Here is a 14694-nt window from a genome sequence, read left to right on the forward strand (position 1 = left end):
TCTTTGAGCCTTGTTTCCTGCAGCTCTGTGAGGGGCTTCATAGGGCTCCCCCATGCCAAGATCTTGTGGGTCCATCCATCTCTGGGGCCTCAACAACCCCCACCTGGAGTTAAAGTAAAGGAAGACCCAGGGGCAAGTCTCACCTGCTTTGAGCCAGGCTTCCCCATTGGAGACACTTTGCTGCCCCCTGGTGGTGAAAAAGAATTCTAATTTTTCACTTGGTTTCCAAAGAGATCTTTCAAAGGAGCAGCAGGTGCCCAATTCCAGGACCAGTACCCACTATCACTGTGACCCTAAGGTGTGTCCAGACCGACCTGGGATTCCACCTCTCCTCCAATGTCCTACCACACAGAGAAGGTGAAGGTCCAAGAAATACAGAGTCGTGTTGGAAACCAGTATTTGAAACTGGCTGGGTTTCATTCCAGCTTGTGTGACCTTGAGAAAGTTATCTGACTTACTAGTGTCTCAGTTTCCCCATCTGTAGAACAGGGATTATAATAATAGCTTCTGCTTAATAGTGCCTTTGGGAACATTAAAGAGGTCAATGAATAGAAATTTCCTAGAAGCATTGCTGGCACATGGCAATACCTGATAAAATTGGCAATATCGGAGTTCCCGTCGTGGCACAGTGGTTAACGAATCCGACTAGGAACCATGAGGTTGTGGGTTCGGAACGATCAGGCGTTGCCGTGAGCTGTGGTGTAGATTGCAGACGCGGCTCGGATCCTGCGTTGCTGTGGCTCTGGCGTAGGCCAGTGGCTATGGCTCCAATTCAACCCCTAGCCTGGGAACCTCCATATGCTGCGGGAGCGGCCCAAAGAAATAGCAAAAAGACAGAAAAAAAAAATGGCAATATCGTCCTTGACTTTCCAGGCCTGAGAAGTGACAGAGCATTCCCCACCCCCACCCTCCGCCTTCCTGAGCAGGTCCCCCAGCTAATGGAAGCCCGGTGAGGTGCTCATTATGGCCAGATTCCCTTAGAAACCTGAATCTGAAATCCTTGGCTTTGTTGTCCAAGCTGTGTGATATGAAAAGAGGCACTTCATATGGTGCCACTGGCCTCAAGGTTGCTGTGTGCCTTTTCTGAGTTCACGGAGGTGGAAAAAAAGGGCCAGCTGGACTTACAAACTCACCTCAGAAAGGGTTTATTGGCCAGAGTTGTGGGAGAGCCACGGGGAGCAGTTCAGGAGGGCTTCCTGCAGGAGGCAGCCAGCACAGCAGCACAGGGCAGTTTCCACTGTCATCCATGAGCACAGAGGCCCCTCAGCCAGCTACTGGAGTGTTCAGGAGCCTCTTGGGGAATCGCTGGAACCCAGCCAGCCCTCCCAATCCAGGAGCCGTCAGCCCTGGCCCAGCTGGGCTCTCAGAGCCTGCAGCTCTCCACTGTCAATGTTGTTGCCTCCGCACACAATGACCACGACTGAATCCAGGGAAGGGTGGAGGCGGCCCTCAGCCTGGAGCCTCCCCAGGAGGCCTGAGTAGATGGCAGCTAAGGCTGCCCCACAGGCAGGCTCCACCAACATTCGCTGGTCATCTGCCCAGAGCAGGGAGATTAGGATGGAGGAGAGGAGAGGAAGGAAAGCTCAGTGAGTGTTCAGCTGGCTCTGGGCACTGCAATTCCATGAAGCCAGCCATCCAGGCATCCAGCTCACAATCCATCATGTATCTGACCCTCCCTGCATTCATCAATCTGACCATCTATCCCTCCATCCATCCGCCTTTCATCTATCCATCCAGCCAACCATCCCTCTATCCATCATGAGGCTGTCTATCCATCTATCAGTGTATCCATCAGTCAATGTATACATCCATCCATCCATTCATCCATCCATCCATTCATCCATCCATCCATTCATCCATCCCCTATCCATCATTTGACTGTCTGTCTGTCCATCCATCAATGTGTCCATTAATCAATGTGTCCACCCATCCACCCATCCATTTCTGTCATTTGTCAATCCACTCCCCATCAGTCCTTCCGTCCACCCGCCATCTATCCATCTATCCATTATCCACCTTTCCACCCACTCATACATTCGTCCCTTCATTCAACAAATATTTATTGAGCACCCACTCCCTCCCAGGCCCAGTGCTAGGAAGGCCCTGGGGACACAACAGAGAGCAAGACACATCAGCCCCCACCCTCAGAGAGTTCATAGTCTAGTGTTGCTGATGGATAAGAATCCAGAAGTTATACGATTGGTGGGATTGGTGCATAGGAAGTCTTCAACCCAGGTGGGATGGGGGTGTGAGATCAGAGGAGGCTTCCTGGAGGAGGTGCCATGATGGCTGAGTAGCCCTTAATTATATGAAGCCAATAGGGAGTAGGGCCAGGGAGGGCAGCGGAGGGAAGAAGAGCACATACAGAGATCTGGAGGCTGGAGACAGCAGGCACACTCCTTCTTCACCCCACCCCACATTTCCATCCACTCCACTCAACATGCACTTATTGCATGATTACTGTATACCCTGCCCTGCAACAGGCACTGAGGATACAGACAAAAGAGAACAGGCTCTCTCTAGAGAAACAGGAACTTTGTAGATTTCTCTTTTTTTTGCTTTTTTTTGGGGGGGGGTCACACCTGTGGCATATGGAAGTTCCCAGGATAGGGGTCCAATTGAAGCTGTAGCCGCCAGCCTACACCACAGCCACAGCAACACAGGATCCAAGTCATGTCTGCGACCTACACCACAGCTCACAGCAACACGGGATCCTTCACCCACTGAGCAGGCCCAGGGATCGAACCTGCATCCTCATGAATAGGAAGGGGCACTTCTGACTTTGCAGATTTCTGAGCCCAAGTTGGGGGCAGTGCTCACTCACCCAGGAACCGCTGCACAGCACTCACAGCCTCAACATCCTCCACCACCTCAGAGAAGATCTCAAACTCCTTTGTACACGCCAGGGCCCGCGCAGCCACCGTCTTGGCACCTAGGCACTTGGCCACACTGCCGGAACCAGCAGGTGGGCAGGGAGGACAGGGGTGTGAAGGAGAGCTAGTGAATCAGGTCTTCTCTCCTGCACAGCCCCAGCCCTCCCCAGCCCCAGATGCCCCTCCCATCCTGCAATGGGCCTGGACTCAGCATTTTAAGAATCTAGAGCAGTGCCTGGCTCAGAGGAAATATCAAAATTATGCATCCGGCCCTGTGCAGTGGGTTAAAGGATTCAGAGTTGCCTTGGCTGCTGAGTAGGTCACAACTATGGCTCAGATCTGATCCCTGGCATGGGAACTCCATGTGCTGTGGGGCCACCAAAAAAGAAAAAAAAATTGTGCATCCCATGAATGACTAATGAATGACATCACTCCCTGACTCTGCCACTATGACTTCGCAGTTCTTTGCACAGATCCCAGAAAGCCAAGTCTAGAAAGGGACTTTTTTTAAAATGTTATTTATTAATAACTATTTATCATGTCTTTGCTACAGTAACTAATATTTATTGAATGTCTCCAAAGTGCTAGATGCCTGGATTTTCTGGATTTTACTGGGTGGGGGTAGTTTTTTTGGTTGTGGTTTTGTTTTGGTTTTGGTTTTGGTTTTTGCCACACCTGTGACAGGCAGAAGCTCCAGAGCCAGGGACTGAACTGGCATAAGCACAGCAACCCCAGCCACAGCCGTGACAACACCGGATCCTTGACCCCCTGAGCCGCCACGCAACTCCCAGATTTTCTGTTTTAATCCTCACCATCACCCTTGGAGTTAGAAATGTTTGAATTCCTGGGTTCCCATCATGGCTCAGTGCTTAACAAACCAAACTAGTATCCATGAGTTCAATCCCTGGCCTTGCTCAGTGGGTTAAGGATCTGGTGTTGCTGTGAGCTGTGGTATACGTCGCAGACACAGCTCAGATCCAGCATTGCTGTGGCTGTGGTGTAGGCCATCAGCTACAGCTTTGGTTTGACCTCTAGCCTGGGAACCTCCATATGCTGTGGGTATGGCCCTAAAAAGACAAAAGAAAAAAAAAAGAAAGAAAGAAATGTATGAATTCCATTATACAGAGCAGAAAACTTGACATTCAGAGAGGTTAAGTAACTGGCTCAAGGACACACAGCTAGCTAATAGCAGAATGTGGGTTCAAATTCAAGTAGTCTGGGTCCAGAGCCCAAGCTCTTTCCCTCTGAACTTGGGATCACCTCCCTGCCAGAACTTTCCTGAGCTGGGCAGTGTTTCAGTCCCAGACGAGCCTTTGCTGAGCTCATGGGAGCAGCCTCTGAGCCCTGAATGGCCCAGAACATACACTCTGGTGCCAGGCTGCCTGGTTTCAAATGTTGGCTCCAAACTAGCTGTGTAACCTTGGGAAAGTCACTTCGCCCATCTGAGCCTCAGTTCCCTCATCTGAAAAACGAGAATAAGAACAAGAGCAGGCTCCAGAGGTTCTCATGGAGAATGAGTCAAAACATTTCAAATGCTTAAACTAGGGCCTGACAGTAAGTTCTATAGACATGTTAGTTGCAATTATTAGTACTGCTGTTATCAAGGACCACGTCTGGGATGGGAGACAGCAGTGAATAAGGAAACACAGGAACAAGTAAATAAATAGCCGCTGTAGGAAGATGCTATGAGGGAGACTCCAGAGGGGAGGCTCCTAAGACGGCATCATGGGGTGAATCTCTCTGATGGGGGAGAAACCAGCCCAAAGAAAGGGAGGGAACCTGAGGACTTCGGGGCAGAGGACGTGGCCTGTGCAAAGGCCTGGAGGCCACAACCCATTTAAGGGACAGGAAGGCAGGCCAGCAGCTGAAGTGGAGGGGAGGAGTCTGGATCTGGGTCTGAGAGCTTGGGGAACACATTGATGGCTTTAAGTGGAGAAGGAAAAGCCCTATAGATCAGCTGTACAGGATTAAGCAAACCCCCCCCCCCTTTTTTTTTTTTTTTTGCTTTTTAGGGTCTCACCTGGGGCATATGGAAGCTCCCAGGCTAGGGGTCAAATTGGAGCTGGAGCTGCAGCTCCCAGCCACAGCCACAGCAAGAAGGGGTCTGAGCCACATCTGTGACCTATACCACAGCTCACGGCAACACTGGATCCTTAACCCACTGAGCAAAGCCAGGAATAGAACCTGCGTCCTCATAGATACTAGTCGGGTTTGTAACTGGCTGAGCCACAACAGGAACTCTGAGCAGACCCTCTTGAAGCCCCACCTCCACCAGCTGGGACTGGGAGGGCCTAGGGCAGCCCAGCACCCACAAAGTCCAATAGGGACGCCTACCTGGTGATATCCGGCAGTGTCACCAGCCTGCCTGCCTTGACGGCTGCGTTGAAACAGTGTGCCCCTTGAGTCTCCATGGCGATAATGGGCACATGCTGCCAGCCCACCTCTGCCAGACCGGCCGACACCCCAGCCAGGAGACCTCCACCCCCCACTGCCAGCACCAGGGCACCTGGTGGGGTCCGCAGCTCTGCCTTCAGCTCGTGCACCAAGCTACTGTGGCCTTCCCTGCGGGAAGAGGGGATGGGGAGAACAGCAGGGGTGAAGGAAGTCCCAGTTCCAAAGGCTCACAGTCAAACTCCCTGCATTGCACCCCCTCCCCCCAGCAAGGGGAAGGGAGACCCCACCACACATAGCGACTCAGCTTCATCCACTCAATTATTCATTCACTCATTCTTCCCTCTTCATCAACCTCCCAGGCACTTTCTCAATCCTATTTAATCTGCTTCTGCAACTTTGTAAAGCAGCAAAGTTCGTGTCTGGTTAAGAGGAGACCCCGGGTACCACTCAAACCAACCCAACTTAAGTCCTGGGCTGGGGCCCCCAGGTCTCTGCCACTTACTAGCTGTGTGATCTTTGGCAAGTTCCTTGACTCCTCTGCGCCTCAGTTTCCTCACCTGTAAAACGGAGATGAAAACCTATCTCCAGAGTTTGGGGGAGGACCGAATGGATTAAATATGTCCTAAAGTGCACACTCAATAATAAAGGGGAGTTATTGTTAGTATTTCCATTTTACACACATGGAAATTGAGGCATGGTGTTGTGAGATGCTTGGTACAGAGTCACACAACTCACAAGTGGCAGAGGCAGTATCTGGACCCCCGTGCGTCTGGCTTCCAAGCCTCTTCTCCTTTCTGGACCTCAGCTTCCCCTTTTGTCCTATAGGAGGACCCTGACTCAAGGTGGGTCTCTCAGCATGAGCTCCCTGGGGGAAGGGGCACCAGCCTTACCATATCAGGGGGTGGTCAAATGGGGGGACATTCACCCAGCCGTCATTCTTGGCCAACTCTTGTGCTCTCAGATTGGCCTCATCCCAGACCTAAAGAGAAACCAGGACCCGCAGGAGTCAGATGGTTACGTGGGCAGCTCCAGGGTCCAGTGGGCTGAGACCCCAGAGAATGAGGCCAGAGCTGGGGTGGACCCAGCAGCCTCCTGAGACAAAGATACAGTCTTCCGAGTGGACAAATGGATGCCACTTGCTTTCCACAATCCAGGCTGCCAGGCTAGATGAGAACAAAGCCCCCCAGCCTGGGGGGCTGGGGATGGGGGTCTCCAAGACCAGCTAGGTGTTTTCTACTTACAACCAACTAGCAGGAGAGAAGCTCCCTCAAACCAGAGCCCCAAGAGTTCCGGCTGTGGAGCAACAGGATGGGCAGCAGGGAAGATTTGATCCCTGGCCCATCTCAGTGGATTAATGATCTGGTGTTGCCACAGCTGCAGATCAGAACTGATCCCTGGGCTGGGAATTCCATATACCATGGGGTGGCCAAAACAGAAAAAAAAATCAGAGCCCCCAAAAGCATCTTTATCACTACAAATCATATCCATGAAAACCAGCACTGGCCACACTGGTGGCCCACCAGTTGAGTTCTAGCAGCCCGAGAGACAACCCAATATCATCAGACCCAAATTGACCACATGAGGAGCTGGTTCTTTTTTCTTTTTTTTTTTTTTAGACTTTCTTTCTTTCTTTCTTTGTCTTTTTTTTAGGGCCGTACCCAAGGTATATGGAGGTTCCCAGGCTAGGGGTCTAATCGGAACTATAGCCAGATCTGAACTGTGTCTGCAGTCTGCACCACAGTTCACGGCAATGCCAGATCCTTAACCCACTGAGCGAGGCCAGAGGTCAAACTTGCAACCTCATGGTTGCTAGTCAGATTCATTTCCTCTGTACCACAACGGGAACTCCAGGAGCTGGTTCTTTTCTCATTGGTTTGGCAGAGGTCCATGTTCCCACAGCCCACCCTGGAAGTCTCCGGCCAGGGGACGTAGCTGAGCAGTGGACAAGAAGGACTATAAGTACCAAGATGAATGGACACCCCAAGAGTGACTCTCTTAAGAGCCATTGCATGGCTCCTCTTGTGCTCTGGCCATTCACCTTGAGAAGGGCATCCCCCAGGTAGCCACATGGCAAGGAAGATGACAGGCACATCTGCAGACCTGAATCCTGTCTGCAGCCTGAACCACCCATGAGCAGGAGAGAATGTTTCCAATAGGCCATGGTGTTTGTGGGCTGTTTGTTATGCAGCATTATCTAGCAGCAATAGCTGATTAAAACAATAAGCCTTGTCTATTCTTCCTCAGCACGCTGTGCTTCTTCCATCACAGCACTCATCATGTTCTAATATCATCATCTGTTTATCTGTGAGTCTCCCCAACAACACTTTGAGGTCTGTGAGGGTAGAAATCATGTCTCATTGTCTCTGTATTTTTAGCACTGCCTAACATGGTGCAGGCATATAGTATGTGCTCAGAGAATATGAGTTGAAAGGATGGATGGGTGGATGGATGGGTGGATGGATTTTTTTCTTCTTTCCAGGAGGGTAGAAGGACTTACATGGTTGCATTTCTGTTTCTTTGGTAATAAAGTGAAACAACAATAGCCTTATCAGATGAATATCTTTTCATATCAGGGTGTTCTCAGAATGGGAGATGATGCCCCTCATCATCTTTCTTTATACTGTTGTTTAAATGAATGGCAAAAATTTTTAATGGATAATACCAAGTGTTAGCAAGGATGTAGGGAGACAGATACACTCCTGGTAATCACCAGCTTCCTGTTTCTCTTGGGTTTGTGCATGTAAAGTCTTCTCGAGGTGGGGAGAGGCAAGTCTGGAGGTCCCAGCCCTTAATGTACATTTCACCTCACTCACTCAACAGCTCAGTCTCTTAGGATGACTAATCCCAGGCATAATTCACCAAAAGGAAAAAGAGACAGAATCTCTTAGGGATGAGGTGGAGGTGAAGGTGTACAACCATGATCAGCTGGTTTCCCTTTTTGGGGTTCTTACCTTTCCAGTCAGCTGAACCTCAGCCCCCTCCCCCTGCAGCCTCCTCACCACCTGCAGAGAGGTGCTCTCAGGGAGCACAATGGTGGCTGGGATGCCCAGGTTCCTGGCCGCATAAGCAGTAGCAATGCCCGCGTTGCTCCCTGTGGAGGCAGTGGGAGGGGGTGCAGTGGGGTTGCATTACCCTGTTGACACACTCTTCCCCCACCCCCTCCATTTCCCTATGGGAGTCTCTCCTTCCCTATACTTATATGTCCCACAATTGGCCCCAGAGGTGGACTTGTGAGCTCAGTTGAGATAATCAGAGATTCAATCACCTGAACTATGAATGGCTCAGACATGAGTACGTGGTCCAAGCTGGGCCATAAAGACCAATTCATGGATTGAGGAGGCCAATGGGAAGGGGTGCTTACTTTTCATTGGCTTGGTAGGATGGAAAGAGGCAAGCCTAAAATTCATGATGCCAATTTGCTACCACGAGATCTGCATGAGAGTAAAGCCAACATAGAGGAAAGACAAGCCAAGAAAAGGAGAAATACAGAGGTGAGCTCCCAGATCCAGCTGTTCCTGAAAGCCATTCACCCCATGAATTTTTCAGTTCTTGGAATCTTTGACTTAAACTTGTATGATTGGGGTTTCTATCAATTACTACCAGGAGACTTGAATGATGAAAAGAGGGCTGAGAGAGGACATACAAAGCAACTATCTCATCATGACCTTGATGAGGCTGGACCTTTAAGAGGAGGATATCTACTGCTATTCCAGTCAGCTCCTCCTCCCCCACACCCAGCCCCAAGGACCCTCTGGAAGTACAAAAGGGCAGGCTCACCTGAGGGGCACACGAAATGTCTGTATCCTTTTTTGACCATCTGGGAAGACAAAGAATTTGGGTGGGGTCTGACCCAAGCAGGTGCCATGGAGTCCTGTGTGGGATGGAGTTAGATCCTCCCATTCCACTCTAATTCTCCCCACCCCTCCTCCTGCCCACAGCTCTCCCTCCCATACCTGTACAACTCATTCTCCCCTCCTGCCCACACATCCTCACCTCCTGGCAGAAATGCCCGATGCCACGGATCTTGAAGGAGCCTGTGGGCTGCACATTCTCATACTTGAGGAGGACAGGTGTGCCCGCCATCTGGGACAGTGGCCAGCTCTCCAGCAGAGGTGTGACTATGTGGAAGGGCTTCCCCCGAGCACACTTGGCCAGAGAGGCTTCCATCCCAGCATCCACCTGCATGGCCTGCAGGAGGGCACAGATGTCATGGCACAGGCAGCCCCAGGCAAGAGTCCCCTTAACCAGGAGTGGCAGGAGGAGAAGCCCCTCTGCTTGGCTCCTTTAGTCCCATGTGACCACCAAGCTGTGAGGCTCCAGGCAAGTATCTGGGCCTCTCTGAGCCTCAGGTTCCCCAGAGGCTTCCTGTGGAGGCAGTGGAAGGGGGTACAGATTAGCCTGCTCTAATCTGGACAAGGAGGTTTGGATTAGGGGCCCTTTCCTTCTGTAACTGTGGCTGCCCATGATTTTGGGGAGGTAGAGCGTGGCTAACACATGGTGATGAATGAATGAGAGGAAGAGAATTTATTCATTATTCATTCATTCAAAAAATTGTGGAATTTTCTTGTGGCACAGTGGATTAAGGATCCTGTGTCATCACTGCAGTGGTGTGGGTTTGAACCCTGGCCCAGGAATCTGCATGCCGTAGGCATAGCCAAAAAAAAGGTAAAGAATCCTTTTTTTTTCTTTTTTTTTAGGGCCACACCCATGGCATATATGGAAGTTCCCAGGTTAGGGGTTGAATAGGAGCTGCTGACTTACGTTACAGCCACAGCAACACCAGATCTGAGCCTTGTCTGTGACCTACGCTGCAGCTCACAACAATACTGGATCCTTAACCCACTGAGTGTTGCCAGGGATCAAACCTGGGTCCTCATAGATACTAGTTGAGTTTGTTACTGCTGAGCCACAATGGAACTCCAAGAACCCTTTCTAAATATTATAGCCACATAGTTTCAGAATGGTGCATTTGTCCAAACTCTATGAATTTTGACAATTCAAGGAAGCTAATTTTATTTTATGGAAATTATATCTTTTTTTTTTGTCTTTTCTAGGACTGCTCTGGCAGCATACGGAGGTTCCCAGGCTAGGGGTCTAATCGGAGCTATACCCACTGGCCTACACCAGAGCCACAACAACACGGGGTCCGAGCCGCGTCTGTGACCTACACCACAGCTCACAGCAACACCAGATCCTTAACCCACTGAGCAAGGGCAGGGATCAAAGCAGCAACCTCACGGTTCCCAGTCAGATTCGTTAACCACTGCACCACAACGGGAACTCCATGATACTCATTTTTTTATGCCCACACCCACAGCGCATAGAAATTCCTGGCCAGGGACTGAATCCCAGGTGCAGCTGCAGCAGTGCCAGATCCTTTAACCCACTGTGCCAGGCCAGGGGTTGAACCACATCACCACGGCCACCCAAGCCACTACAGTCGGATTCTTAACCCACTGTGCCACAGCAGGAACTCCAATACTCATTTTGAAAGATGTAATCACAATACCATTACCACATCTAAAAATAGAAACAATAATTCCTTAATATCATCAGATATCTGCTAACTGTACAAATTTCCAGTTGTCTCGTTAAATGTGATTAATGCTCAGTTTTGCAGTTGGTGATGGTTTGGAGTTTTTAACAGTTTAAATCTGGATGCAGATCAGAGCTGCACATTTTGGTTGGTTGAGAGGGAATTTACTCTCTTCTGATCTGCAAGTTATCAAAGTGGGAACTAAGGAATGAATGACAAGGAGGGAAGCAAGAGGAAACCTTTTCTGCAGTGGGAACAGCAGGAAGAACCACCACCATGAGAGGGGAATGAACTGGGTGCTGCGGGTGCAGAGAGAAGGAATTGGGCATAAGTGAGAGCAGGAGGTGAGCAAGAAGGGTGGGGGGATAGTGTTGTTGGGGAGGGCGCTCCAGCCCACAGTGAGGAGTTGGGATGGGGTTCTAATTCTACTTGCTATGGGAAGCCGCTGGGAGGTTTTAAGCCAAGATGTAATGAGTGAGTGGATGAACAAGTATGTAAGGGCAAGAAGCAGAGAGGGGGAAATTAGAAGAGTGGGAAAATAGGATTTTTTTGTTGTTGTTTTTTTGTTTTGTTTTGTTTTTGCTTTTTAGGGCCGCACCCACAGCATATGGAGGGTCTCACACTAGGGGTCCAATCGGAGCTACAGCTGCCGGCCTACACCACAGCCACAGCAACACGGGTTCGAGCCGCGTCTGCAACCTACACCATGGCTCACGGCAACACCAGATACTTAACCCACTGAGCGAGGCCAGGGATCGAACCCTCATCCTCATGGCTCCTAGTCGGTTTTGTTAACCACTGAGCCACGAAGGGAACTTCTGGACTTTTTGGTTTTTTGTTTTAGGGCCAGCACTCTGCCTCTTTTTTGTTCTGGGGCAGAAAAGCTCTGGGCCACCTCTGCAGTTCCTATGTCTGCCACTAGGGGGAGCGCCACAACCTCCCCACCCAACACAAGCCCAAGCTGCTTCTCCATCCTTACTTGGGGCTGGGATCTCCTACATCACAGGATTCCAGGTCCCTGAATTTGACCCTGTGCCTCTGTTGGGACAGCCAGCCCTGGTATTCCCCAGGCAAGGAAAATCCTGAACCACCTCCTCCCAGTTCCATCCAGATCAATTCTCAAGCAGGGCATGGCATTGCATTATAGCAGGCATGGGTCACCCAAATACAGCACACCCTAACGTAGGCCTCACCTCATCCCAAGAGGCCAAGAAGATGGGCTTTGGGCTCAATCAGAGAGAAAACTTAGAAACCAGCTATGACTTCCTGGCTGTGTAACCCAGGTAAGTGTCTCAACCTCTCTGGTCCTACCGCCCTTTTTGTAGAATGGGAATATTAACAGTCCAAACTCATAGGTTATGGTGTATATTAATAATAATACCTATACTTTTTTGAGTCCATATAATGTGCCAGAAATTGACTGAGTCCTTTGGAGGCATTATCTCACTGGGCCTTCTAACCATGCTGATAAGCTCATCCTTACTCTAGCATGTTTATTGGGCACTAACAAGGTGCCAGCCCTCATCCAGGAACTGGTGATACCATGGGGAACAAGCCAGACACTTACTCTTACAGGTGACTTATAGTCTAATAAGGGGATCAGCATTCAACAAATGTGATCCACAAAAAAATTGTATAGACAAACAAAATTATCAGAAATGCTGAAAGCTGCTAAGAGGGAAACATGCATAGAGGGAGTTTTGAAGAGAAGAATAAGGGGACCTACTATGGGTTGAGAGGTCAGGAAGGGCCTCTTGGAGGAGGTGACTATGAAAATTGAGACCTGAAAAATGAGAATGAACTAGTCACACAACAGACTGGAAGAGGAGCTTATGCATCATAGGGTCATTGTGAGGATTAAGCAAGGCCATAGTGTAAAGGCACACACTGCCTGACACATCATAATAGCAAGTAGTTATGTGGGATTACAGTGAGCCAGGCATCATGCCAAGCACCTTATATTTTATCTCATGTAATCGTTACAACAACCTTGAGATAGGCCTTTTCTTTCTTTCTTTCTTTCTTTTTTTTTTTTTTGCTTTTCAGGGCCGTAGCCATGGCATATGGAAGTTCCCAGGCTAGGGGTCAAATTGGAGCTTCAGCCGCTGGCCTAAACCACAGCCACAGCAACATCAGATCCGAGCCGCATCTGCGACCTTCACCACAGCTCACGGCATTGCCAGATCCATAACCCACTGAATAAGGTCAGGGATACTATTCAGATTCGTTTCCACTGAGCCATGACAGGAACTCATTTTTTTTTTTTTTTTTTGAGATAGGTTCATTTATTAACTTCACTTATTAGATAATGAAACTGAAGTCCAAAGGGGTTAAGTAAATTGTTCAAAGTCACACAGCTATAAATGGTACGGCCAGGTTCAAACTCAGACAGTGCACTTTGGCATCTGGGCTCTTACCCACCATGCTCTCTCTCTCTTACGTTAGCATTATTATTAAATGTGTGAGCATGCAGTATTTAACTGCAGGTTGACCTTAGAAGCCAACTGCTCCGGGCTCCATTCCAGGCTCCCCCAGCCCCCTTGGTTATACCAACTGCCCAGACAAGAACAGCAGGCATCAATTAAATGAATGAATCCCAGGTTGCCAGCAGCCTTACCAACGCCCATCAGGGCCAGGCCTCCTAGAGGGAGATCTGGGGACAACTGGAGGCTCTCACCATGTGTGGCTGCCGCTGGGGCTGAGGAGCCCAGGGCCCTGTCTGCTGTGAGAAGCATGGGGCTGGTGCTCAGGTCCCAGTGGGGTGACCTTGGCCAAGACGCCTTTCCTCCCTGGGCCTCACCTGCTGCATCTATGATTTAAGGTAAAGACCAACTACCTTTTCCACCTCCCTTGTCCCTCAGGCTGTTCCCCAGAGGCCTCCTGGATGACACGCCACAGCCAAATCCCTGGTGCCAGAGTTGGGCAGCCTCAGGCTGCCCAGAATGCTTGGCCCCGCCCCCTCGGGGCAGGATGGGCTCCCCGATCCTCAGGGTCCCGGGCACCCAGCCTTCTCGCCTGTGGCAGACAGGCCCTGGAGCTGAACCCAGGTTCCTGGGAGGATCAGGATATTCTCACCCTCTCACTTCCTGTCTACTCATCTGGGACTAGGCCCCAGAAACTTCCAGACTAGCCTCTACACACATTCACATGAGCAAGGAGCCCCAGGGCCCTATTTGGATCTCTGGGCCCCTTACCTTCTTTTCCAGAGGTCCCCAGAGCAGCTCAGCCCCAGCCCACTGCCCACAAGCCTGCCTGAGCACCGCTCTGCCAGCCTCCCGTGGCCCTGGCCCCTCCTCCCGGGTTAAAGGGACAGCTCCCTGCCGGAGGAGAAAGGGAACACGAGCTTCACTGCCTCCCTGTGTGCTTCCAGGATACGTGATTACCTGTTCCCATTTGACAGATGAAGAAACTGAGACTCAGAGAGGGGGACTCACTTGCCCAAGGCCAGCAGCCAGGGAGAGGCACCCTTTACCCCCCACACTGCACCACCTCTGTCGTGACACAGACTCCTCCAAGTCCAGGGCTTGTCCCGAATGCCAGGCTGGTTCCCCTGGACCACTGTCAAGTTCAGCTAAGGTCTGGGAGGAGAAAACAAGGACAAAGAAACTATCATTGGAGTACCCTGGTGGCTCAGTGGGTTAAGGATCAGGCAATGTCAGTGTTGTGGTTCTGGTTACTAATGTGGTGTAGGTTCAATCCGTGGCCCAGGAACTTCCTCACAATATAGGGGCAACCAAAAGAAAGAAACAAATAAACAATTATTTTCTGTCACATGAGAAAGGCATGTTTTTTTCCAAAACACCTCCTTTATCTCTGATTAGTTTGCACCCAACATTGGAAGTCATAAATTGTTTATTGTTCAAATGAATCATTCTGACAATTGATTCATTC

The 14694-nt window shown here is 50.2% G+C and overlaps 1 protein-coding gene across 2 annotated transcripts; it reads right to left on the reverse strand.

Moving 5' to 3' along the window:
- Nucleotides 1-1129: 1129 nt before the first annotated feature.
- Nucleotides 1130-14414, reverse strand: SDSL (serine dehydratase like). Of its 2 annotated transcripts, none has more exons than XM_047762243.1 (8): nucleotides 13998-14414; nucleotides 9261-9455; nucleotides 9045-9084; nucleotides 8219-8358; nucleotides 6158-6246; nucleotides 5208-5435; nucleotides 2825-2949; nucleotides 1130-1534 (listed from the first exon to the last, which is right to left on the reverse strand). In XM_047762243.1, exons 2-8 carry the CDS (start codon nucleotides 9450-9452, stop codon nucleotides 1341-1343), a joined length of 1008 nt encoding a protein of 335 aa, XP_047618199.1. In that variant the 5' UTR covers nucleotides 9453-9455; nucleotides 13998-14414; the 3' UTR covers nucleotides 1130-1340. The 2 variants fall into 2 exon arrangements, with proteins under 2 accessions (XP_047618199.1, XP_047618200.1); XM_047762244.1 differs by lacking the exon at nucleotides 13998-14414 and adding an exon at nucleotides 12530-12582.
- Nucleotides 14415-14694: the final 280 nt, after the last annotated feature.

Source organism: Phacochoerus africanus, chromosome 15 (assembly GCF_016906955.1).
Source record: "Phacochoerus africanus isolate WHEZ1 chromosome 15, ROS_Pafr_v1, whole genome shotgun sequence".
Taxonomy (NCBI): domain Eukaryota; kingdom Metazoa; phylum Chordata; class Mammalia; order Artiodactyla; family Suidae; genus Phacochoerus; species Phacochoerus africanus.

Excerpts from the sequence above, each read along its gene's own strand:
- SDSL (XM_047762243.1), bottom strand. The coding sequence starts at position 9,452 with ATGCAGGTGGATGCTGGGATGGAAGCCTCTCTGGCCAAGTGTGCTCGG. Across the intron at positions 8,359-9,044 it reads ACATTTCGTGTGCCCCTCAG|GGAGCAACGCGGGCATTGCT; the intron begins GTGAGCCTGCCC and ends CTGCCTCCACAG. Across the intron at positions 1,535-2,824 it reads TGCTGTGCAGCGGTTCCTGG|ATGACCAGCGAATGTTGGTG; the intron begins GTGAGTGAGCAC and ends TGCTCTGGGCAG.